Here is a 26047-nt window from a genome sequence, read left to right as displayed (position 1 = left end):
GCAGCGCTACTACAAAACAAATGAACAGACTCGTGCGACGGATAATACTTTTTGTTCAATTTTTTTTTGCAATGCCCCCTCTCAACTTGACCTTCAAATCACCTTAAACCTGACGTGATTGTCAACCGACCTCGTATTCGGAATCAGCAACCCCAGAAACCCTAGTATACCCTAGTGAGACTCATTCATACTTCATAGATAAAATGTCAACCTAATTATTTTTTTTTTTCAGTTTACGAGGAGCGTACGCCTTTAAGTGACGATAATAATCAGCGGATATCTAAAATTCGTGGGGTTTTTCGAGGTTCATGCTCATTGAGACTTTTCATTAAAAAAAATTAAAATTCAATTTATGCCCAAGTTTGGCATCAAGTTTAAAGTTACTCTGATGAGATTTTGGTCACTTTTCAACTATTTAGAAGAGACCAGACTACTATGAGTCCTGGTAAGATAATTCAAGGTGGCTGTTTTCTTAAAATAAAGAAAACCGTACAAAAAGAAGTCACACGGGATAAGGTCAGGGGAGGAAAAGAAAGGATTTTATCCGTACGACTAATCCATTTGTCCGGTAGTCTTCTGTTCAGCTCGCTTCTTATTTAAAAAAAAATGGTGTCCCGCCCAGCTAGAAAATGATGTTCCTCTCTAGCTGCGAAATAAACAATGCCTGTAGCATATCTAGATAAGAAAGTCCTGTAACAGTATCCTTGTCGAAGACGAATGGACCTTGCACTTTGTTTTGGTAGAGAGCGTAGAACCACCTTGAGGGAATCGCAAATATGTTTCTCATAATATAATTTTCTAAATCCCAGATTCGTACATTTTATTAGTTCCCTTTTTACCCAAACGATAGCTTCATCACTGAATACTAATGATGCCAGGAAATATTAATTTCCATTAGGGTTTGCATGGTATGGCAAAGAAAATACGTTCTCTTTGTCTCTAGATTTCAAAACTTGCAACGATTTTAATCGGTATAGGTAAAATTTCTGACGAATAACTCAGCTGTCGATTGCGGTACATGCAATTCTCTGCTTGTTTTCACTATGGATGTTTTGTTCAACACCACGAAATGCTCCACAGTTTCCTCATTTATCAATTGGTAGCCGGGCGATTTTCGCTTGCAGACACGCATTTTTGCCTTATAATTGGAAGGGCCTTCGCCAAACTTCATTGGATGCTAATAATTTACTTCTTGATATGGAAGTCTAGCACAAAAATTTTCTGTCTTCATTTGCTGTCATCTTGCGTTACTATCACCCTAGCGGAGAACTTGAATTTGTTTTCTTTGATATCACTTTCGTGTATGTGCGAATTAGTAGACGTGGGTTATGCTATTTCTAATTGGAAGAACCATTACGAATAACTTAAAATTGTAAGTTTCCTCATAAATATCTGTAATATCCATTAAATGCAATTACTTCATTAATTGTTTTTAATATTAAGAACTACAAAGTAGTTGCACTTAATGGATAACACAAATATTTGTTTCATTATAGTAGTGGGAAGACAGAAAACTAGAAATAACTCGATTGATATTCAAGAAAAGTTCCAAAACTTATCAGGAAATCATATTAGCTTGGTGAACAAAAAATTTTTGCTGTTTAATCTCTCTGCATTCATTCCATAGCTCTGCGATAACGAATGTTAATGCCTGAGCTTTGGAAATTGGTACCAAACTTTACCCTAGGGAACATGTCAGCCTCTCCATACTGACGTAGATTGTTTGCAAGAGAGGAAAATACTTAGCCAAAGCGTAACCTAATTAAGTTTTCTTATATGTATAATATACAAAGAAAAACAGATCATCAACATTTTAAGAATATTTTTATTACAGATTGTGAGAATATTTTGGAAAGATGCTAGTGGTTCCTTTAACAAAGATAAGCTCATGAAGAATTAGCAGGATAGAAGTAACGTAGTTTTCACCAACTTTAATCATCGGCGAGAAATCAGACTGTTTACCACATTCCTGATGCAAATATTCACTTTTTTTTTTTTTTTTTTTTTTAATTCGTTTTACAGTACCAATTAATGCACTTTATATTTTATAAGAGCACGTTTTGCACATACAAACGCTATTACTTCCTATTTTTTCCCGCAACAATTTCAATTATAAGGGAAACGCACTCTTTACTTAAGGAAAAATTACATTTATTATTATTATTATTGTGACGTTTGTGTTATAGTTTGTCCGAAGTATGATTGACAAGAGATGTTCAAAATTAGTTAATTAGAATACTCTATGCCATTAACAAATAATTTATTGAGAGAAAGGATAGATTTTTAACAACAGCATACGCGTACACAAAATACATTGGAATGTACGTGCTACGGTGAAAAATTTTAGTCTTACCAGTACTATATTTCTTTTAATAAATATATTATCTGATGAACTACCATTTATATATAAAAATGTCTGAACAGCAAAACTGTCTTAGAAGCTTTCTTTTATTATTACATAATTCGCTGTTTCTCTTTTACTGTTCTTTTTCTAAAATATAAAGTCATGTAGATATTTTACATGGCAGGATACATTAAACAAAACACCGCAAAAAATGCGACACCTTAAAAAATAAATTAATTGACATGACCATTTTGAAATATCACTTTGATCAGTTCTTAATTATATTAATCTTTAAAAATATATTTATATACATTAAAAAAAGATGAAAGACAATCTATAGAGAAGATAATTTTCATTTCCCCTTTTAAAAATATAACAGAAAAGAGTTGTTACCTGAACATAAAAATACATTCAACATAAAGCGTCAGTTTGACAGAGATTAAATATCTTACTGAAACAAAACTAGTTCGTTGATTATGTTAAATCTTGTATTAAGCAATAGTTTCATTAGATAATTTTAAGATGGAATGCCTGAAGAAAATTCAATGATTACAAATTTAGGAATTCTTCGTAAGTCTTCCTTCGAAAGTGCACAAGCCAAAATGTTTATATTTTTTAGTCTATACGGCTCTTGTAAAAAATTATTAGAAGTTTTCAAGTACTCATTATAAGTAAAAGTAACAATTATGTGAACTTTTTACTTTAGACACCAGAAAACTTCGATCATTTATTCCAAGTTAGTGATCGTATTTTGATACGTGAATCACTTTCTCACCAAATAATTATTTCACTTTGAATAAAACAATAGTTCTATTCAGAAATTGTAATTTTCGTATCAATTGAAAGACTTGTATCCGTACTGGGTGTTTTTTTCAGAAATAAAAGATTCAGTGTGTACTCACAAAACAATAACTTGATTGCAACTATATACAGATATTAATTATAAATCCTTACACTATTTGAACTTACCATTTTTATTCTATGACTCAATTTAATTTAACATACAAGACTTACAAAAAAAAGTTAATGTAACCCTCAGACGTTGTATATACAAAATTTGAGAACAGAACCGAGTAAGGACGTGAATGGATGATATTATGGTCTCGTTTCTCCACGGGAAATCCAGAGATTTACACGTTATTTTCAAAATATATTTGATACATCTTTGGTAGAAGTTTCAAGTCTCATTGTGATCGTGATTTTATATGCTACCTCGGTAGAAGTAATTTTTCTATTGTTTGCGACTGAACCATTTCACTCTTATCAAACGTCTATAGAGCACTTCACATGTACCTAAACTACCCATTAAAGTGAGTGTTGGGAACGAATTTCGATGGCTTTCGCTGCATTGTAAAATGGAACGGTCCATGTTAATAGTCAAAACCAACCAGCACCTTGACTACTGACATGGTCAATCGGGCATGTAAACGTCAGAGAAACAGTTTCTTCATTGACCGATCTTACAGGATCATTAATTTTTTGTTGTGTGCATTATAAATGCTCCTGTTCAAAACCATTCAACAATAACCGAGGTGAAGTGGGAGAATTACTGCATAGATAGACTACCAGAAAAAATAATAATTCTAAGCATTTTTCCTTTAAGTAGGGAGAAGACAATGAAATTTTTTAAATGGCTGTTGCCAAATCTCAAAAGCACTTAAATTCACAAAAATTAAATACATTAGTTCTACTAAGACGCTTCCTTCAACACAGTGGACGAGAAAAGTACGGCTATAAATGCGGGAGTATTTCTTGTGACTGAGGCTATTGTTTTTAACTACTTAGTAGGCGATAAAATGCTTCTCATCGACGTTGCGACACCCAAAAGCATTAACCTGATGCAAACATATCTTTTATTTCTAAACACTTCTTACTGTAAACCAAGTGATCAATAAACACTTTGAATTCGCCAAACTCATAAATACTTGTCTATAAGAAAAAAATCTCGAACAATCTTGAACATTTTCTTACACTATTCCACGAAACCAACGAATTGTAAGCATATTATTAATTACAAATACAGCACGCTTTCAACCATGTATGTATGTATGTATGATATTTCAGCAAATACGGTTGGTTTGTAAGCAGAGGTAAATTCGACAACACAGCAACCAATCCATCTAACATATTATTTGCGCAGCCACCGGACTTCGTTCTTAACACATACCAGTACTACAACAACCTTGAAACCAAGAGTTCTATTTATCGAACCATTCACTGGGATATTTTAAAAACAAACTTTCTCTATTTACCTTTATATTAAGTCTTTTCCTGTTTACAAAACCTGCGTAATCGAAGAGAAATGTTAGAACTTACAGCGCAGATCCCGAAATACTATTAAGCTAAAAATAGTAATATTTTCCTAGTTCTTGCCTTTTGTTGAGAAATACTCGTATATACTTACTAGTTATACCGTCAAGTTGAAAATCTCACCAATAAGCAAGATTTTGAAAATGTTGAAATATTTTAATAAGTACTTTGAAACCAAGCTATACTAGTGTATTATTTTCTTTGATTTGTTTAAAATTTCGAAAAAGTATGTGCTTTATTACAACCCGCTGAGGATACAAATACGAGCGACTTCAAATTTGACCTTAATTTTTGGTTCTTTTCTAGAATATTGCTTTGAAATAACTGCATATTATCATCTGCCATAATATGTAGAAATTTAAGTGAATGTGTATCAACTTCCATGAAACAACAAATAATTATTACATTTCTCCGCAAGGAAGGTATGAATAGTCATGACATTCACTACAAAGTTTTGTGGGTCTTGTCTACCCCATGCATGTGTGCTTTACTAGAGTATGTTTTTGTTTTTACTTGGCACGCTTCTCGCCTAAAAGATGGATCTGTTTGCAACACGTCGTTCCCACGCCACGGTTAAGTTGAAAGTTACAATACGCTAGGAAACTGAAAACCCCACACCACTCACAAATTACTGTAACACACTTGTTGACACGTGGCAACTAAGCACTTCAAATACCCGCTAAAGAGCAATGACCTTATTTGATGGGCTGGCTGACAACTAAGGTCACATACATGACAAAGCCAATAAGACATCTACTGGCTAAAACGTTCACGTGAGTGCTAGCATAAAATCCTTCAAAGGCCAATCAAGTGCACTAGCTGATAAAACAAACGTACTCTAGTAGAGGTAATGCGTCGACAACGAACCGCATACAGCAAGAATGGCAACTGTTACAAATGTATAATCTGTTCTCACAACTTAAAAATACTAATGAATGAGACCGACAAGAAAGTCTCTGATTAATTTAACTGCTACTCATATATTATATGAATCTGATAATTATTTGCTGTTGGATGGAGGTCGACACCACTCACTTGCTACTTTCCACAATGTGAAATTGTTATACAGCTACGAAAATAAAAAAGTAAAGAAAGGAATACTATTGTACGATGGTTATTAATACGCGTTTTGCATCACTGGAATATAATACAAACATTAAAAAAAAAAAAAAATCCTAGTAAAATGTGAATGCCACTCGTAATTTCAAACCAATTCAATACTAATTTTATAAAAATAATAATAAAAACTCGTACAGTTTTCTTTAAGCTTCGCTTAATCTGTAGTAATTCCTTCATGTGAATTCATATTATCATTTCGTAATAACTTAACATTAGAACACTGTCATGCACAGCATGACATTAACCAATATTTAACCTTTTTTCTCCGTTGTAAAACGATTCATACACATACATATTATCTTATGTATATCCACACATATATATACACTCTCACACAATCATACAAAGTAATAACGCAATGATAGTTCTGTACAAAAATAAATAAAATAAATAAGTAAATTTATACTCACACAACCATAATTATTAATTCATTGTATCAATGCCGTTTAGCCTATTAAACTGTATACTATATATATGTACATAAAACAAGGGTATAACTAATGGCACACAAAACCCAACAGAATACCAATATTTGATGAGCTACCTCAAAACACTCTATGTTAAAGGAGCACTCAAAATTGTTTTTCTGGTCATGTTAAAGAAGTTTATATTCAGCATAACTGTTGTTCCTTACACCCTTTTTAAGATTTTTATAAGTGTCATCACGTTTATTATTTTCTCAAGAAGTGTGGTAGGTTGTTTCAACATATCTTGCGAAATGAAAATTGCTCCATATTCACCTTTCTCTTTCTATAAGAAAGGAAACATTTCTCTCTCTCTCTCTCTCTCTATATATATATATATATATATATATATATATAAAAGCACCCAATGATGTCACAAGCTTTGACGGAGTCCAAGCGTGAAGCCCAGTGTGTCTGTAGTGGTGATCGAACTACAAGACCATTCCAAGAATCCCTGCCCTGAAATAATTATTTCCATTTGTGAGATGAAAAGACAGTGTGATTACTCTAACAGACTACCTCTAGAAATTGCATAAAATGACCTCACGGTATCACTAAACTTTGTGACGAAATTACATGAACAAGCACGATAACGCACTTTGCCATACGATAGCTTCAACAGATACTACATGGCATTTGGTGTTTATTCACCATATATTCCAGATTTGCCATTGTCTCGCTCGTTTCTCGTTTAAACGCTGAAGAAAACATTCTGGGAACAGTTTCTTTCACAGAGCAGCACGATCTGATGCATAATGCATCAAATATGATTTCTTAAGACTTCCTTAATATAACCATGAAAAATAATTTTGAAGCTCTTCGTACGTTTAGAACGTTTTCTCATTAATACTATTACTTACTTGCAACTCCCTTGAAATACTTGTTAACATTTTCTATATACCTATCTTTATTAATTAAACTGAACAGAGCTAGACAATATACACTTCATAAACAATTACTTTTTATAAAATTACAACTTTCAATGAACTGAGAAATGTATATCTCATTCCACAAATAACTTTCTTTAAATACACTTTGGTCTAGTTTTCACCTTAAAACAGATCACCCCTTAAAATTATACATCATCAAAAATACCTCGAGGCGGAGGTCCCACTCTATCTCGTGGTCCCATGCCAAATGTATTAGTTTCATTAAATGTCTCCATTTCTCGTTGATATAGTCCTGTGAGATGGTGATTACGCTCTTCATTGTTCAAATGCGAATAAAATTCACCATTACTAGTAACATAGTCTACAGGCTCTACATCCCGTAGAAGGACAGCGCGTGCTGATTCTGTTGAGTCATCTCGTCGAAGAGGTCGCACTACATAAAACGAGAAATTTCATTATTACACCAAATAACGAAACGATATTTTATAAAGTCATATCTTCAAATTACATGCAGACTTAAACACTGAAAGAAAAATATGAGTATTAAGGACTTAAACTGCATCGCTAGGAGTTAGTACTGAACTGTTTCATCAGCCACTCCTGCTGTGTTCTTATTAGACAGAATTGGACCACTCACGTAAATATCAATTCTCTTCTTATGGGAACATCTTGCATTTTTGAGCAAGAGTGTTTTTTAATGTAACAATGTTCACGACTTTCTTCCTTTCTTATTGAAGGATTCTTATGGTGAGATTTCCTGGTGAAGCACTGAAAACTATACCTTCTAGTGTTAATAAAACGTATATGCCGAACTTTTTGTACCTGCTTTGAATCCTTTACAATTCGTTTCATTTAACTTTTCCATGTGTGTACAACTTTAAGAAACTGAGATAATTACCTGTACACACACAAATATTTACCTGAAATGATAAAAGCCAACTATTGTCTTGTTAAAACTGGCACACTAAGAGTGGTTGAAACTGTTCAGTAATAACTCCCAACCAAAAAGTTAAAGATTATATCCTTAATACTTGTTATTTTTTAATGTCTAGATGTAAATTGGTTTGACAGTGACTAAAATAACTCTACAAGGATCGGTAGACTATCGGCGCAGAAACAAGTTTGCCATTGGACCGTAACCTGTGCCAACCCAATCCGTTTAGGATTAATATTCCTAAGATCCTGCTTTACATTATTCTCCTACTTTCTTTTTGGTCAACACAATCAACTCTTTGCCAATAGAGTTCGATACACCCAATGTGTATTTCACATACAAATAACCTGTTCTGCCCACCTTTGATGTCTCTATCTTATTAACCGCATGATATTCGATAATTCTGCTGAGATTCCGCATTATCTAAAGTTTCTCCAAAGGTCTATTTTCATAACGACTATTTTCCGAAAATCCCTGCCTCTGTTCTCTGAGAGATAGCAAGCAATTTTCGCGTCAATACAACAAAGTAATATGTATACATTTTTACTTTTGCCCTCTTTAATATCAGCCACGAAGCTGATATCGAGTCATTAATCTGCTGTTTATTTTGTCGTTTATTTCATTCGCCTCTGTTAATACTACGACAGAACACTTCAGGTTCTTTGCATTATAAAGACTAATTTAGCAATAGCATCAATATTTCAATAATGTACAAAACTGCACCACTGCAATCATGGCACCCCTGTAAAGGTCATTACCTGATTTATATTTGTGCCTTGTAAGTAGTCAGACTATATGGAACGTGACCTACAGTTTAAAAATGGGATCAGAACCACTGTTGAGCGTTCGATGCTCATCCACCGTTCGATGAAACCGAACCCAGTACTTCACACACCATAGCCACAAGACCAGACAGAAGAGGACTATACAGGTTGATGTAGTGGTATAATAGTGTGCGTATTTGTTCCTGACATATCTGTGGCCAGAAATTTTATTTGGTGCGATCCGACTTTTACCATTGTTAGAAGTTAATGTGAAAGTTGGTATTTAATTTTCTTAGGCCTCAATTATTTCTCTCTCTCCTTAATATTCGGGAGGGTGTGGACGCCTGCTTGGCTACATCCCTGCCTCTTGAGAAGATATACAAAGTAAGTGAAAGAAAGTTGCACGGATACACTCACTGGTAGACCTCATGCTATAAATGCCACGGTTATAGCACTGCAACAATTCATAAACTATACTGGAACACCTCCTTTGCAGGTCAAAACTATAATTTTATAAAAGTGTACAGAAAGAAACCAGTAAATTTTCCTACAGCGGAAAAAATCATTCTTCATTGATTTTTAGCAAATCTAGATAAATACACAGTTCGTACTAGTGTTCTTCAGACAGCTATTAGGTTCAGTAATCACATATATCTGTCTTTTCCAATAATTTCACAACATTAGCATCATCTTTCTGCTTTTCCGAATCCAGTTTACTTGCGTTTGTTTCACCGATAAAATCTTGACACTTCATTGCGATTCGGGTCACTTTCATTCCAGCTTAAAGTCTTCAATACATTCTTCACGATCATTTCGACGTTACTTGAGACAACCCAAAGTGGCCAAAATGTCATCAACCGACAACTTAGTCGTTCATACATTTTGTTACACTACCATGTCACAGAGCCCAAATAAGAGAAAAACAGCTTTATTGCATGGAAAGTATTATGGAGTCTATTTGACTTCAAATGTATATAATCATAAATAAACAAAAAGTTGAGAAAACTAGTTAACGTCTGCCACTGTTAGTAAGACACTAAAAAAATACCTGAGACTTGAGATCGCTAATAGTGACAGTTCATAGAAAAAACTTAAGTTAAAAGACATTTGCAGTTTCATTGACCCTATGGTACCAGAGCAGGGTTAAATAGGTATAAAATACACAGATAGTGGATCATATAACTTAATACGGTAAAGATCATACAAATTCTAATAGATGTATTACTATAATATATTCTTGATATCTTTCAATTATTTTTTTAAATTAATATACATTTTCTTTTATTAATACCATTATAAAATTAAAGGAATTTTAATTAATATTATTTTAAAATATAAGTATACTGCTACATGCTAACATTTTATCAAAAAAATCATAGTTGCTCTCGAAGGAGCCAAGAGGAGAGAGGTCCGTAAAATATTCTGACTAATGAAATTGGTCCACACGTGAAAAAGTTTGATAATCGCTGAAATAAGAAATTAAAACGCGCATGATGCAGTGATGGAAATCTTGCAACGAAGAGCATTTGCTGTACAACTTGCTCATTAGCTCACATCCATTCTTCTTCTTCTTCTTATTCTTATTATTTTTATTATTATTATTATTTGTTTTTATGATCATATGATCATTCCTCCACCGACTTTGTCCTTTTATTATTATCTTTGTCAATATATTTATTATTTTCACTATTTTGTATAGATAAGGTTTATTTTATTATTTTTTTCTTGAACTATATAGTAACATTGCTTAGCTGTAGATACACAATCAGGTTATTATTTATATCACTCCTTGTAGTAATAACAAACTTTTTATGCAGTAAGGGTTACCCTGGCCTGAATTTACTTTAATAAACATTTTCTAAATTTGCTCGTTTGCTTACATTAATAGAGTATATGGTTTAAGTTTCCCAAATCCTCTCCACAGCAACAGTAGGGAGTGCCTCTTCTATGTATATTGCAATACTTATTCTAGGTAAAGACAAAATGGTACGCGGGGTTTGGACTTTCTTCCAAAAACTATTTTATTACAAAACCTTGCTATAATACAGTATGTTAGAAATTCCTTCACAATAGCGATCGAAGACCTAATGCTGTCCCTTAATATGATAAATGGTTATTGGTGAGTGATTTGGATTGCCCCAGGGCCCAGCGCAGCCAAGAGAGGGTAATTCTCAGGGCGTAGACGCAGTCAAGAGAAGGAAAGGAATGGTCAATCTAGCGAGACTGATATTGTCGAAGATGAAGAATGTATAAGTTATTCGATGAGATTTTTATAACGGGATTAAAGGTGCTAATCGGAATTCTTTATCTACAAACCTGTTTAGATCTGTGTTTTCATGTGCTTTGGTATTTATCAATTTGATATATGAGTAACTTGAGTACGGTGATATTAAAATAAGTAGTCATTCAAAAATGCATCCTTTTGTTAGGAAAGACTTAATGCATTTCTTTGGTTTATAAGAATAAAAGTTACAGTTAAGTTTTAAAATACACACCTCTGTCTTCAGCTTTCTGTCTCACTGTGCGGTAGTGTGATCCTGTACCAAATTTCTCTTGGAATTCTCTGCGTCTATTCACAGAATCTTCTGCACGTTGACGTCGTCTTTTCTCTGTTTCAAAGATAGAACGTTACATTTTAGATTTCAACCTTAATATTACATAATACTCTATGGTACAGTCATTTGTTTTAATGATAAAAGATGGGAACTCAGATGGAAAGCAAACAGAAACAGTCGTCTATATTTGAAAACACAGGAAAAAAATGGATCTAGAAACTGTACTTTCTTTGCAAAAAATAGTCACCATAGCATAAAACCATATATATATACTTACATCACTTCAGTGGGGGAAAAAAAATATACCACTTAGCATGTCACATCAATTTTATTAGAATGCATTATTATTAGGACCAGATTTAAGAAGAAATACATACATTAAAGTGACAAACAAATAATAAGTAGTAAGATTAATACTCATTATACTTCGTAACATCTAGTTCAGTAACCCATTAAAAAGTGGAAAAGAGATAAAATGCAGAAAACAAGAAATATTCAAACGAGGTGAAGATGCTAATTCGTTGATTTCAAATATAACTTCAGTACTGATAGTCATGAAAGGAAAAATTGTTGAACACTTACTACAGTCTCAATGGCACTAGCCCATGCAACTTTGATTTTGCCCTTCACTTTTATTTGCAGAAGGAAAAAAAATCGTGCTCAAAGAAATAGACCAATCTACCCTGAGTCGAAAAACTTTATTTTTTGTTATCCACATACGAACTATATCAAACAAAAGCGAATGATCTTTTCTTATTTCAGGAAACTGAAAACGAGTGATAAAGTTTTAGATATAGTGTGGGAGAGGAAAGGAAAGTAGTCAGAACATTGACTGAAAAGGAACTATACCATAAAAGACATGGTAGGAGGTACGGTCGAAGGAAAATGGTCGGGTAGGTGAAAGACGCTACAGTTGAAGGATCGTATTAAAACAGAAACTTCCTTCGTCAAGACGAAGTGGTCAGCTGAAGCTCGTACTATAAGGAAGTTTCTCAGTTTGCGGCAAGTGATTACCAATAATGGCAGACTATCTATGATGCTGCTGATAATTGAAATTGAAAAATTATTACCTCTTTTTATGAGTTCCCGGCCTTCTTCAACAAGGTCTGCAGTCACGTCATCATCGCCGACAAACTGCTGGAATCCGAGCAGAGTTAAAATACGCGATCCCACACTGAAGTAAGTTGCTAGGCACAAAGCAAGCATTGCCATTGGGAAATAAACATTAAAACCATCAGACACAATCGAGATGACATCCATATGACCCATTACCTGCAGCGAAACAAATAGTTTTTCACCAACTGTACTGCACAAGAATTCATTTCAATTTCCTATTTAATGTTCAAATAGCACCCATAATTAAAAATAACTATTATTTTCAGTGAATTTCTTCAAGTGTTATTCATTTACGTATACCTAGTATTGGTAGTAGTAGGTGAAAGTACACAAGCGCAGTACCTAGATACAAAACTGATACTTAAATACCTGTAACTAGATAATTATTTTCTAGGTATCTGTAATGTAGGTATGATTTGAGAGTAACTAAATAGAAAATATGAGGGTAAGTTGAATATCTGAGATTCTTTTAGATACATTTCACTCCTTTTATTAAAATTTTAAATTCTAAAAACTGTATGGAGCTTCACCCATCCTTTTTAAACAAGATGATCAAGCACAACATAACACAAGATGATGAAGGAACTTTGGGAAATTAACCCTCATACGAGAACATGGAAAAAAATATAGACCAGCATGGGAATACAAATGCATCATTTCAGAATTGTAGCCCGCCTAGAATTTATCGAAATGATATAAAACCGGGTCATAACTAAAAAACGAAAAACGAAAATACTATTGTGGTTATTTTGTACCTACATTCCATTATTGTGCTAGTTTTCAGTTCCTGATCTAACAACATCTTTCGTTTCTAATAGAATTTCATTCTATGTTTCAAGGCTAACTCGTCGCCCCGTTCCACATCCACAGGAAATTAATGGAATCAAGGTTATATATACAGTGAAACCTCTACTAACGGACACCTCTGTAAAGCGGACACCTCCCGTAACGGACATATTTTATAATCCCCAAATACTGTAATAGGAAAAAACACATTGGCAAACCTCTCTAAAGCGGACACTGTCTAGTACGGACACGGACAGTCTTTTCTGTCTTTTATAGGTATTATTTACCTCCGTATTACGGACACTTTCTCTAGAGACAAGTTGAAAAGTTCAGTAAAAATACATTTTTAGTAATTCATACATGTGTCACCAAGGAAGCATTATGACAGCACTTTGTCTTCTCAACTGTCTGCTTGCAATCCAGACGAAGCGCCTCTGTTTAACAACACTCTCATGTCTTTTGCTTGCATCCCACTCCCACCCAAGCTGTTTTAGACACAAAAGTGATTGATAATTGTCCGCCGTTTGGAATGACATGTTATTCTACTGTCCCGCTGGAATCTCTAACCAAGCAAAAGACAAGTTTGGTATTTTTTGCCCTCGGGCACGCATATTGTCCCAAAAAAGACACTACTGGACTGTAATTAACCGCAAATAAAAGCGACATACTGAAAACGTAGTAAAGTGATAAATGTAAAGTGTAGAGAACTATATCATCTTATTTCCATGTTATCCCTCGAACATAGAGTATCGGATGGCGGAGAATAATGTGGGTACAATAACATTTTGGCAACATTCGTAAATATATGATTCATGCAAAAAATATTTGTTTCGAATTGCAAATTACCTTGTTTACTCATTTACGTAAGAAAATATTGAAACCTCCCTAAGGCGGACACCTCTCTATAGCGGACATTTTTTTATTCCCCACGGCTGTCCGCTTTAGAGAGGTTTCACTATATATATATATATATATATATATATATATATAAACTATGATCTTTTTACCCGGTCTTGATCGATATTTCGTTCTCAAGTTATGACAGTTTATTTTATAGTTCTGACCAATTTTCGGTGGGTTACAGCTTCAAAATGACGGATTTGTGCACCTATGTTCATCTATAATTTTTTTCCAGGTTCTCGTGTTAGGACATATTTCCGAAAGTTTTTGTGTGTGTTTGTTTTAGCCTGGATAGTTCTTTGTATAATGGTAAATAAATCAGTTTTACTTTTGTTCAACTGATTCGATAAACATTAATTGAATAAAGATAAATCTCTGCTAACATTATAATGTGTATCTATTAACAATTTTAATCCTAAATCCGAACAGGATTCGGGGTAATGCATATGGTATTAATGCAATAAGTCTAAATCGGTAATATTGTAGTACACTAGACTCTTGCTAATCTGGCTCTCAGTAGTCCGGCCTCTCAGTAATCCAGCGCACATCCAACCAAAAACACGTGCACAATGAATTATCGTGCGCATGCACAACAATGCTTAGTTAACCCTTTCACTGTGGAAGGCGACGGAAAAAAATTTCCCTAACCTGCGAATGTCGATTATAGTCGACGTGTTAAAATTTGTCTGTATCTTGGTTTTGTCGATTGTAGTCGCCAAAGGTTTTCTGTGTGATTTCTATTGTTTATCGAAAACGATAGAACACAAACAAAAATGAACGGTACAACTTTGGCGACTACTCTCGACAAAGCCAAGATACGGACAAACAAATTTTAACACGTCGACTAGTCGACATTCGCATGTTAAAGAAATTTGGTTCTGTCGACTCTGTGAAAGGGTTAAACAATGCTTTATATATTGTACGTATTCGAAATTGTAGCATTCTTTACAGTTCGGTTGCGTGATAAAGCATGCCACCGTCGCGTATCATCATTGCGACAGTTAAAAATTAAGGACATGTTTCACAGTGAGTGATACTACTCAAGGACTAAGTTTTCTTTGAAAATTAATGTATATTTGGATTTCATAAAGTATATGCTCTATGTTTTAAAATTATATCCTTCGATTTAATAAAGTACAGTACACTATATCCCTTATGTTTTCAAAATAAATAAAAAACAAGATAAATAAATAAATCAAATAAATGTCAGACACTCAATAATCCGACACTTCCCGCTAATGCGGCACCCATATGTGCCAGGAATGGCCGGATTAGCGAAAGTCTAGTGTAATTCCACCCAACAATACCAATAAATGCTGTATTCATCTTAAAGTAGAATGTTTAAAGATTTATTTTCATGCTTACCTTTATTACACATCTTTAAAAAAAATGTACTAAACTGACAAGATGCTTCAATTTGCCCAGGAGTGAAAGTGTTAAAATTTAGTGTAAAATACATGTTGTATTAATTCATAATTGAAATGCATGTAATGAATCTGTAGTCTTGTTACAACTCTCCCAGCACCCCATCATAGTTGTACACAAAAAATCTGAACAATAATTATTAGCCTTGATAACTTTCCTTGCTCGAAGTCACGCACACAAAAATAGTTTTAACTATTTTGACTAACGTCAACAATCCATTAGTTTTCATCGTTATAAAAATAATGAAGAACTTATATAAATAGTCCATTTCCAGCCAAGTTATAAAATGAAATGTAATTTTTTAGTTTTATGTCTCACAGTATGCCCTTTAGACTAAAAGAGATGAATGAGTAATGAAAATAAATGATTAAACAAGAGCTAGTAGAATCAGAAGGTGAGAGGAAACGGGAGAACTCCGTCAAAACCAACGGATTCGACGTCTGCCACAAACTCACTTGGTCTGGAGTCAAACTAGGGACCCCTCGCATCACGAAACAACGTGCATTATTATTTCTGAACCTTTTTTTTTATTATTATTATTATTTATATCATATAACTCCCCTTGTTAGTTGCCCTAGTACGTACGAACCATATAGGTACATCGATATTTCAGTGTTCTATTTTTAAAAAAATCCCAATATCGGAATATATTTTTGTGTTAATATCACTTTCAATGCTATGAATATTTTTCGCAGCTAAAATAAAGTCCCGATAAAAGAAGCATATGTACACTCATGTCCAAAATGATTGTCGCATATCCATAACTGTCTTCTTGTAAAAATATAATTTGATAATGATTTTGCAGGGTAGTTTTAATACTGATACTGTGTGTATAATCGGGAAATGTATATTTGTGGTAAATTTCATAGCAAAAGAATTATAGTAAATACGAAAATTAGAATGAGTAAAACAAAATGTTGCTAAATGGACAAGAAAGTTTTATTTTCGTTTCATTGTTCTTATTTACTGCTCTTTTGACATGGAATTTGCCACATACATGTCTCTGCCGATTATACACATACTAACATTATAAGAAAAACCGGGCGAATTCATTATCAAATTATATTCCTACAACAACATATTTATAGACATGCGACAATAATTTTGGACATGAGTGTACCTTGTAAGTACGTAACACCGTTTGTTCCTTTCAATTTATTTCAATCATAAAGACGAAAGGTTAATTAAATGATTTTCTTAGAGTTACTGCTTCCCATGTGGTGGATATACATGATGACAGGTTTAAAAAAATTTACAGATTTCTTAGTCAACACAACTACCATACAAATCAGGCTGGATAAGCTTTACGGTTTCCTATATAATAATTCTAACTTGTATCTTTGCTCACATCAACACTTTATTAAGTCACTTCGTGAAATCTTCTCCCTCAATATTTTGACATATCAGGAATGACTTCTGGGTCGGACGAGACGAATGTAGTAGAGTTTTAAAAAATAAATAAAAATAAAACGCTATTTTTCACTACAACTTCAGATAGCTAGGGCCGAACGTGCAATCTTTATGACGAGATTGTTTCTTCTGTCTTTCCAATTTTGTATTATCCTTCGTAATATTTACCTGAGTATAGTGAGTTTCCATTATGTGTTTCTTAATGACGTGACTATCCATGTGAATCAGACCCAAGAAATTCAAACACATGGGAGGAGTTAAGCGACACAACATCCTAGAAAATGAGGGGAAAAAATTTTAAGTTTTCTTTACACAGCACGAGAAAAGTCATTACACAGTTCTAGGACTTAAGAAAATAAGCAACATGGTGAAAATACAGCATATACTGTACAGCAGGGTTTTATTTCAAGCGGTACACAACGGTACGGCGTACCGGCACCTTTTTAGTTGGAATGTTTCTTCTGTCTTAAAAAGGGGTTGACCGGAAACTTCGCAAATACAAAATAGTAAATATATAGTTTTATTGAAAATCAGTGCTTTTGATGTTTCCCGTTTCTTCTCTCTAGAGGGAAGAATAGCGAATCTTCGTTTCTTCATGAAATCAGTTAACTGTATTTAGGGAAACAGAAGAATTTGGGCTCTTCTGTCTCCTTCGCTGGAACGTTCTCGCACCTCCCTCTTTTCATTCCATTTTCGTACGGCAATATAAACCATAAAAATTCTGAACCGACCAGATTTTTTTTCCTCAAACGACTGACCTCCCACAACGAAATAATCCCAACAAATTTGTCTGTCGCTGAAGTTCGACTAAACTGAAAGCCAATACAAAAATTCTGTTAGGACTCCACCTCTGTACTTTCTCCGGCTCCGCAGAGGAGCCTTTGCTCAGTTCCTATTTTAAAGTATCCAATTAATTGTTTTGTTCATTATTATGAAGATGATTAAGTGAAAAAAAAACAAAAAAAAACTGGATTTTTTCCAAAAATTTATTCATTAATTTAGTAGGGGGTTGTAGAATAGTTTGGTAGCATGGCTAGTACAGTGAAGAACATTATGTGAACAATGTACTGTATGTGTGTTGTTATTGAAATTCTGTATTTGTGGAACTCGTGATGCCTTTTGAAAACAAACAATAGCAGCGTACTGTCGCTCGTTTACAGAAAGAGAAAAAAGCAAGAAACAAATTAATAAGAAGTATTGATGATCATTACGTTTATTGTATTTAAAATTAAGATATAAGAATCAGACATTTTCAAAGCATGCATATATATATATATATATATACACGTAAGAGTTTTTAGTTAAAGACTGCACAGTGATATGCTACTGGACATTATTATTATTATTATTATTATTATTATACCATGGGAGGTATGCAACTTTTAATTATTAAGAACCTGAGGTTCAGCGTACCGGCACCTTTATTTTTAGAAATAAAATGCTGCTGTACAGTATACGAATTTTCTCATTAAAAGTTGAAGTTTGTAAGTAGTATATGCGTCACTATCAGGAGAAATCAACAATAAACGCAGTCTGCTACTTAAAAGCGCATATTTTTCTTTTTATACATAGTACATGAATAAATAAATAAATAAATAAGCTATTTCAGCAGAATAAAAATTCCCAACTGCATTAGACTGGAAACGAACGACGTTTTTTAGCGCCGTAAAAATCCAATTTTCTCAAACACTACGTACGAAAATTTACTCTCTAGCATGTCATTTATCTAGTTCAATGTTATACATCAACTGATATATGTTATCTTTAGACAATATTACAGTTTAACAAAAAGATTAAAACTTAATTATAAATTTGGGTTATATCTCATTAACCATATCGTATTATGTCGTCTTTCTATACAGCAAAAAATGAGGTGTTGAAACAACACAAAGTGACTGCCACTTTAGTGTGTTACTTGTGTGTTAATTCGACGCCAAGGATATTCGCCTTCCGAGCATATCAGAAATAACTAGTTACTGGCTGAGAGTATTTGTTTTGGTTTTTATTGTTTGGTATAAGCAAAGCTTTACGGCATTTATACCAAACAACGAATAACATTCTATGTTTTCTGTAATCGGTCACAATAATAGTTTTGTAAACTTGTGAACTGTTTGACAACAGTTATATGAATAGTAGTGCTACCATCTGTTTTCATTATCTGTTATTCTTATATCTTAGCACGTAAGAACAGAAGATGGCAGAACAGCTACTCGTATAACTGTTGTCAGACAATTCACAAGTTTATAGAACTATTGTTGTAACCGATTACAGAAAACAGAATGTTATTCGTTGTTTGGTATAAATGCCAAATATACTGCGTAAAGCTTTGCTTATACGAAGCAATAAAAATCAGTTCCAATTCTCACATCCATTAAATAGTTATTTCTGATATGCTCGGAAGGAGATGTCCTTGGTGTTAACACACAAGTAACACGCTAAAGTGGTAGTAATTTTGTGTTGTGTCAACACTTCATTTTTAACTGTGTAGCGTCCTAATATAATAGTGTGTACTTCACTATCAATTTCATCTTAATAGGATGCATGATTATTGTACAAGTATAGCATCAATTTTTAATTATTAAAAAAAAAAAAAAAAAAAATCTCGGCTTTCTCAAAAACTAAATACGAAATTTACACTCACTCAATATTTTTCTGTTCAACTCTATGAGATATATCGTTTGGTACATATATGTCATTTTTTTCTTTTCATTAAACGCTATTGTAAAATTCTTGTAAAATTATTCAATTGTAGCCTTAAGGGTCCTTGGAAATAAAATTTACGCCATATTACATTTTTCGAAATCAGTATGAAACGAGCGGCAACATTAAGATTTGGAGAACACAGGGCGAGCTATAAAACTCATCGAATTATGACATAATTATCAACTGAAAAGAAAATTCCCAAAGCTCTTTTCACTTTCTTTTATGTGTTTCAGGCTGCTATATTCCCCAAATTTTAATATTGTCTTTTATTTTACGGTAAGAAAAAAATAGCAGAAAATGGCCATGGATTTGGTTGCAAATGGTTCCTAACTCTGATATATTTACATTCCTTATCTGCATCACACCAGAGAAATGAAATACACACTATTATAAAATATCCAAAACAAATCCATAATTATCCTTTAACTTATTTTGAAATGTACAATGAGCTAAGCTATAAGCAACTTGTTTTGATTAAAGAAATGAAATAGAAACGCAGACATTACGCCACAAGTATAGGAAGTATTTCCTCACATAAAGTTGCAACGTTGGAGTTTCATAAGGACGACTCAAGTAACAGGAAATTAAAAATATCGGAAAAGGCGGTAACTTGTAAGGTCTTAAAGTTAACTTCGGGAGTCGGGATTTCGTATGAAGTCAAGAGAGTTGCAGATGAAACCGAGAACCACTGCTGAAGATAACTTAAGTGAGTACTTTACCTGGTGTTATGTATGTTCAGTTAGCTGTAAGAATTAAGTTTTGCGCCATTACAGTTACAAAGGCCAATCCAGCCTAATTAATTTGAATCCTATACTGGTATAGAGTGATGTCTACTCGTTTCTCAAATGCGTCTAGCTTAATTATATTATAACCGAAGTTATTATATTTGGTTGTGTTACAGAATTCAGGCAAACTACGTTCTTCCCACAAAATTCAGATGTAATTTGGCCTTCAAGCCATTTTAAAGGAAATTTGTAACAAACAATATTATTACTATCGATAGATATATTTAATCTATATCAAATATGGCTCTTTTTATTAATTACATGGATATAATGATACAAAATACATCATGAAAAGAAGTATTTAAGTTAGTCTATTTAAAAAAAAAAAATTCCTCAGTATTTAATAAGTTTTCAAACTACATTACGAAATAAATAACGTAACTTACTTTGAGGCTGCCAGATTCACAAATTTTTGAAGCAAATAAAGATATTTTGAGTCGAACTACATTCAGCCTATTACTACGAATAATAAAATACTTTATTGAAACGCAGCACCATAGCAATAATGATTTTTAATCTTGAATTGCACAAATTATTTCTCGTGGTCAGATAATAGGTAGTTAATCTTTTTTCCTCCAAGATTAACTACTAACTGGACAGTTACCATAAATTGCTCAACGTAACTCAAGAGTGGCCACATATACAGAGGCTAGATTACTATGTGGTCGATCTCTTTCACTCACTCACTCACACTCACACACACTCACTCTCTCTCTCTTCGTCAGTTGAATTAACACCCTGTAATCAAGTTAAAAAAATAAATGAGAAAACTTACGAACAGAAAAAGATACACAATGAAATTATCACAACTATTCCGCCTGTCATTTTAGTAGATTCAAAAAAAGTCTGTAAATAGTGGTGTCCGCTTCCAGTCTTACTTTATTTATTTAACCATCTTCCGGTATAGCTAACGCGGCCAGTTTACACTTAGATCATTCACAATCAATAACAACAACGGACAAGGAAGTGAGCTATGGCCTATATTTAAGGGCATTACGCGCATTAATTTCGTGAAACTACGGTGGCTTTGTTGGACGGACAAAAAACACCAAGATAACGAGGTACCGGACTCAAATCTGCTTCCTCCTGAGTACGAAGCGCTCTAAAACAAACACTTGCCAACTAATAAATCTACTTCATTTTCTATTGCTAGCCCCATGAACAGAAGAGACATTGAGTTAGGAAGGAAGCCAACGGAACATTTTTTTCCCGTAGAGCTCTTTTTTCTTATAAGTTGAATCTTTTAACCTTATGATTCAATTACAATTAAGTACAATTACATGAGACATTCAATAACTACACCAAAATATTTATAGACTCAGAAGCAATATCACTCGAGAAAATTTACATTCGATTGTGACAGCAGTGGCCTTTGTCAGACCTTTATTAGGAAAATGTTAAAAATAAAAAAAAAAAAATAAAATAAAAAAAAAAAAATAAGGACACATAAAGCTGAAAAGTTCTATAATTAATTGATGGTATCAACAGCCATGGAAAACTACGAAACTTTTATGTCTCATCTGCTCATTGTAAAGAGTTTACCTCTGGTTCCTGGTTTAATCCCAGGTTTAATTAAGGAGATTCTAGTTTACTCCCATGCTATGAATTTGTAGTGAACAGCATCGTGTCCGTGGGTTTTCTTAAGGTTCTTCTATATTCTCCTAGTCTCATCCCACAAATTTTCTACATTTTCTTTCATTGATCGCCCATATTCTTTCGACTACAAAGTATAAACATATGACATTAAACCAATTTCACTATTTTTTCCTCTCTTCCCTATTCTCTCTTTAACATTTCCATAGCTCACACAAGTTGGGGAAACAACTTTTGTGGGTTGTTTTTAACTTTCTTGGTTGAGGAAGATTACAATTTAAGCAATGGTAATAGAATGAAAATTTTCTCATGTATTGTTACTTCGGAATACGTGAATATATTTTTAGTATAATTGTATGGTTCAATTATAAACATATTTTAATTAATTAATCCATGGAATACTTACATTCCAGAGAATATGAGGCTGTATTCATCCGTTTGATGGTGAGGTGCAAGGTAGTAATAGTTCAAGACACGAATCTTGAACACCGTTGAATACGCGCAAAAACATAGATATGCTATAATCACTGTTGAAATAACCTGGAAAATACCAGAGTATCACGTTAACGTACTAATTTATTATATAAGGGAACTACATTAACAATGTATGCATATTAACGCACTAATTTATACGTAAAAGTGAATATTGTGATGATCCCAAGTTTATTATTTTCCCTACTATACTTTCTCCAAACCCACTGTTTGCTTGTCGTTGATCCTGATTACTCCGGAGGACAACATGGACAAGCAAACAGTGGGTTTGGAGAAAGTGTAGTAGGAAAATAATACACTTTGGAACATCACAATATTCACTTTTATATATATAGTTTGCGAAATATATAGCAGGAAAATAATAATCCTTGACGCACCACACAAGTAACAATATTAGCCCTTTTATGCAAGAGAACCAATTTACAATATGATCTACAAAACATTATTATACTATTGAAATACACTGAAGCACCCGAGGAGGAAGCTAAGGTGATTCAAACCCTTCTCAAGCCAACTAAGAAAACAAACAAAAATAATATTTTAGAATACAAGTAGAAATGTATTACTTTTGTGAAGATAAAAATCAAGATACCGTTTCCGAATTGTTATCTTGCGTATTTGTAATTTCATATAACCCTACCGTACATTTAAAATATGAATGTGAGAATGAATATAACTTCAAATGTAGCAACACTAGATAAAACTTTCTCAAGTCAAATTCAAATACCGTTTCCCTCAATAATAATAATAATTATTATCATCATCCTAAATGCGCCGAGGTCTGAATACAATAAAATACGCTTGCACTCTTAGTGGAAGCACCCATCCACCTCATATTATTATGTTATTAAGAACTAGAACAACTGATCAATTTGAATATAGTTTTTTCTTTGACACAAATACAAAGTGCTTTCAGTTACTAGAAAAAGCACTTGAAATTTGTTGATAGATGCTATAGGATACATAAAGAATAACTCAAGTATGAAGAATATTATCTTGCAGCACAAAGTAGTTATACTTTTGTTAAACAGTTCCAGTGTGCACGGACACTTTTGTCCATGACTTCTACAAGTTGCTAAATTGAAGTAACATATAAAGGTTCCTGCCTTTTAGTGGAAAGTGAACAACTTCCACTTCTAAAAACTGTAACAAACTCGGCTTCTTGGAAGAAGGATTATGCACGGTTTATAGGGTTATTATTGTTTTAGTTTGTTGTTCTTCCTGCGAGTAGAAATTGGAATGCACCTCTTGATGATAATAATTGGGATTCATCTCAGTTTATACTCGCAAGACGGACAACCAACTAGAACAGTGCATAAGCCTATAACCTGTGCATCATACTTTTTTTAAGAAGCCGAGTTTATTACAATTTTGAAAAATGAGGCTTTCCTTAGAGGTTAACAGGAAGGCATGGCCTTTAAATATTGCTCCAGTTTAGCAACTTTCGGAAGTCATGGACAAAAATTTCAGATCATATTGAAACTGATTCAAGCACAACTTCATGACACAAGATAAAATTGTTCATGTTTTTGAAGTTGTCTTTTACGTACTGAAGATATATAACCTCACTGTATTAAGAGGAAAACTTGGATTCTGGACTGGCAGGGAACTCACCCCCGATCTTCCTTTTGCTGAGCAGCTCCTCTAAAACAAAAATTCTGACCGTATTGCTGATAACTCATTCCATTAAAGCAAATGAGTCGAATAGCGTGGTTAAGTCCCTGCCACTCTAGCGTCCAGCTATTTCTGTATTATTACATGGTTTATCTGCAGCTTAGCGTTTCTCTTGAGCACTGAGATCTAAATCAGACATCGATCTACAGCTTTATATGGAATTTACATCATATTATCTCTTCCATCGAACAAACAAGTGAATCTCTAGTACTGAGCAACAACCCTCATTAAAAAAAAAAAAAAAAAAAAAAAATACTTACCTCAATAGTGAAATAATCGTAATTTTCTTTGGCCAAATTTACAAACTGAGCAAATAATGATAACACAGGTTCTTTATTAAAGAAAGTTACTTCTGACCACACAACTGCTGCTGACAGAAGTCCAGACAATATAGCTAAAATCTTCAGCATGTAACCATGGAAAATACACTTCCAATACCACTCTGAAAATAAGAATAACAATCATTGAAGCTCTTTTCCCTCTCTTAAATAAACAGAACAGCTCTCGTTTAAAATGTTTAAGAACCATGACTAAATGGTACTTTTGTAAACTTCGGGGACGAAGAAGAAGATCGAATCGGAATTTGAATGAAATGATAGCGTTCATTAAGCGTCCTACAATCACACACTACATCCTGTAAGATAAGGGAAATGCAAGTAAATGATAATCGTAATCAAAGTAATGGTGAAATGAACAGAATTGGGAAAGAAGAAAACCTATGGGTATGATGGTCTCCAATACAACTTAAACGGCCAGAGATCAGTGCTTTACCACTGAGCCACCATGCCAATCTACATATACGAGAATACCTTTCAACTCTATCCATCACGACTCTGGAACTCACTAAAGAAATAATAAACACTTCTGACCAGAATATATACACTTATTTATTAAAAACTAAATTACAGTGCAACGGTTTCGACAACTTAACGTTGTCTTCATCAGACACTAACTGCTACTAGAGTCGTGTTACTAGCTTAAGTTGTCGAAACCGTTACACTGTAATTTAGTTTTTAATAAACAAGTGTATATACTCTGGTCAGAAGTGTTTATTATTTCTTTAAGAATACCTTGAATGACGTATTATTATTATTACACATATTTATGAATTGGCAATAAGATTTCCAATTCAATTCTTTAAAAAAACCAAGGCTATACTGTATAAGTCAACTCGAGTATTGGCTTGTGATGTGACGATATTAACTACAATTGAAGAATGAAAACATGGTGGGTCAATGATAGATCGCTCACCTCTGTTCCAATCCCAGGCCATGAAGTTATAGTGGACAATATTGTAGCTGTGGGTTTTCTCGGGGTTTTCCCTTTTTCTCATTCCATCGGTTCCTTTCCTTCCATAACTATCCAGTTTCATTAATCACCAATTTCCTTTTGCCTAAGGGCATAAACGTGTGAAGTAGCAAGATATTGCTGTACATTATAAAATTGAAATAAATGGTATAATACGAGGGGCATTCAATAAGTAAAAAGACAAATTGCTATAGCTCAATAAAGATTTATTTCAATCTTTCAAAACTAAGGCTATTTTTCAATATAATCCCCCTTTACAGTTATGCATTTGTCCCATCTTTCTTGCAGCTTCCTAATTCCCTTGGCGAAGAAATCTTTCGATTTACCCCGAAGCCACCTTTGCACCGCTGCCTTAACTTCCTCATTGTTAGCAAATCTTTTTCCACGTAGGGCGTCTTTGAGTGGTTTAAACAGGTAAAAATCAGATGGGGCGAGGTCTGGGCTGTAGGCAGGATGAGGTAAGACCTCCCAAACC

At 33.6% G+C, this 26047-nt stretch overlaps 1 protein-coding gene across 1 annotated transcript in view; it reads right to left on the bottom strand.

Annotated features, from left to right (window-relative positions):
• Window positions 1-1807: 1807 nt before the first annotated feature.
• LOC145673279 (LMBR1 domain-containing protein 2 homolog) overlaps window positions 1808-26047 on the bottom strand; it is a 54388-nt gene continuing 30148 nt past the window's right edge. Inside the window, exons 7-12 of the mRNA XM_081742826.1 lie at window positions 24525-24706; window positions 22505-22638; window positions 17186-17291; window positions 12451-12652; window positions 11321-11434; window positions 1808-7560 (exon numbers count right to left, since the gene is read on the bottom strand). Of these exons, the coding sequence (XP_081598952.1) occupies window positions 7313-7560; window positions 11321-11434; window positions 12451-12652; window positions 17186-17291; window positions 22505-22638; window positions 24525-24706 (986 nt within the window). The 3' untranslated portion in view covers window positions 1808-7312. The remainder of the gene's footprint in view (window positions 7561-11320; window positions 11435-12450; window positions 12653-17185; window positions 17292-22504; window positions 22639-24524; window positions 24707-26047) is intronic.

This window comes from Thermobia domestica, chromosome 16 (genome assembly GCF_964235325.1).
Source record: "Thermobia domestica chromosome 16, izTheDome1.hap1.1, whole genome shotgun sequence".
In the NCBI taxonomy this organism is placed as follows: domain Eukaryota; kingdom Metazoa; phylum Arthropoda; class Insecta; order Zygentoma; family Lepismatidae; genus Thermobia; species Thermobia domestica.
This window is presented reverse-complemented; position numbering and strand designations above follow the sequence as displayed.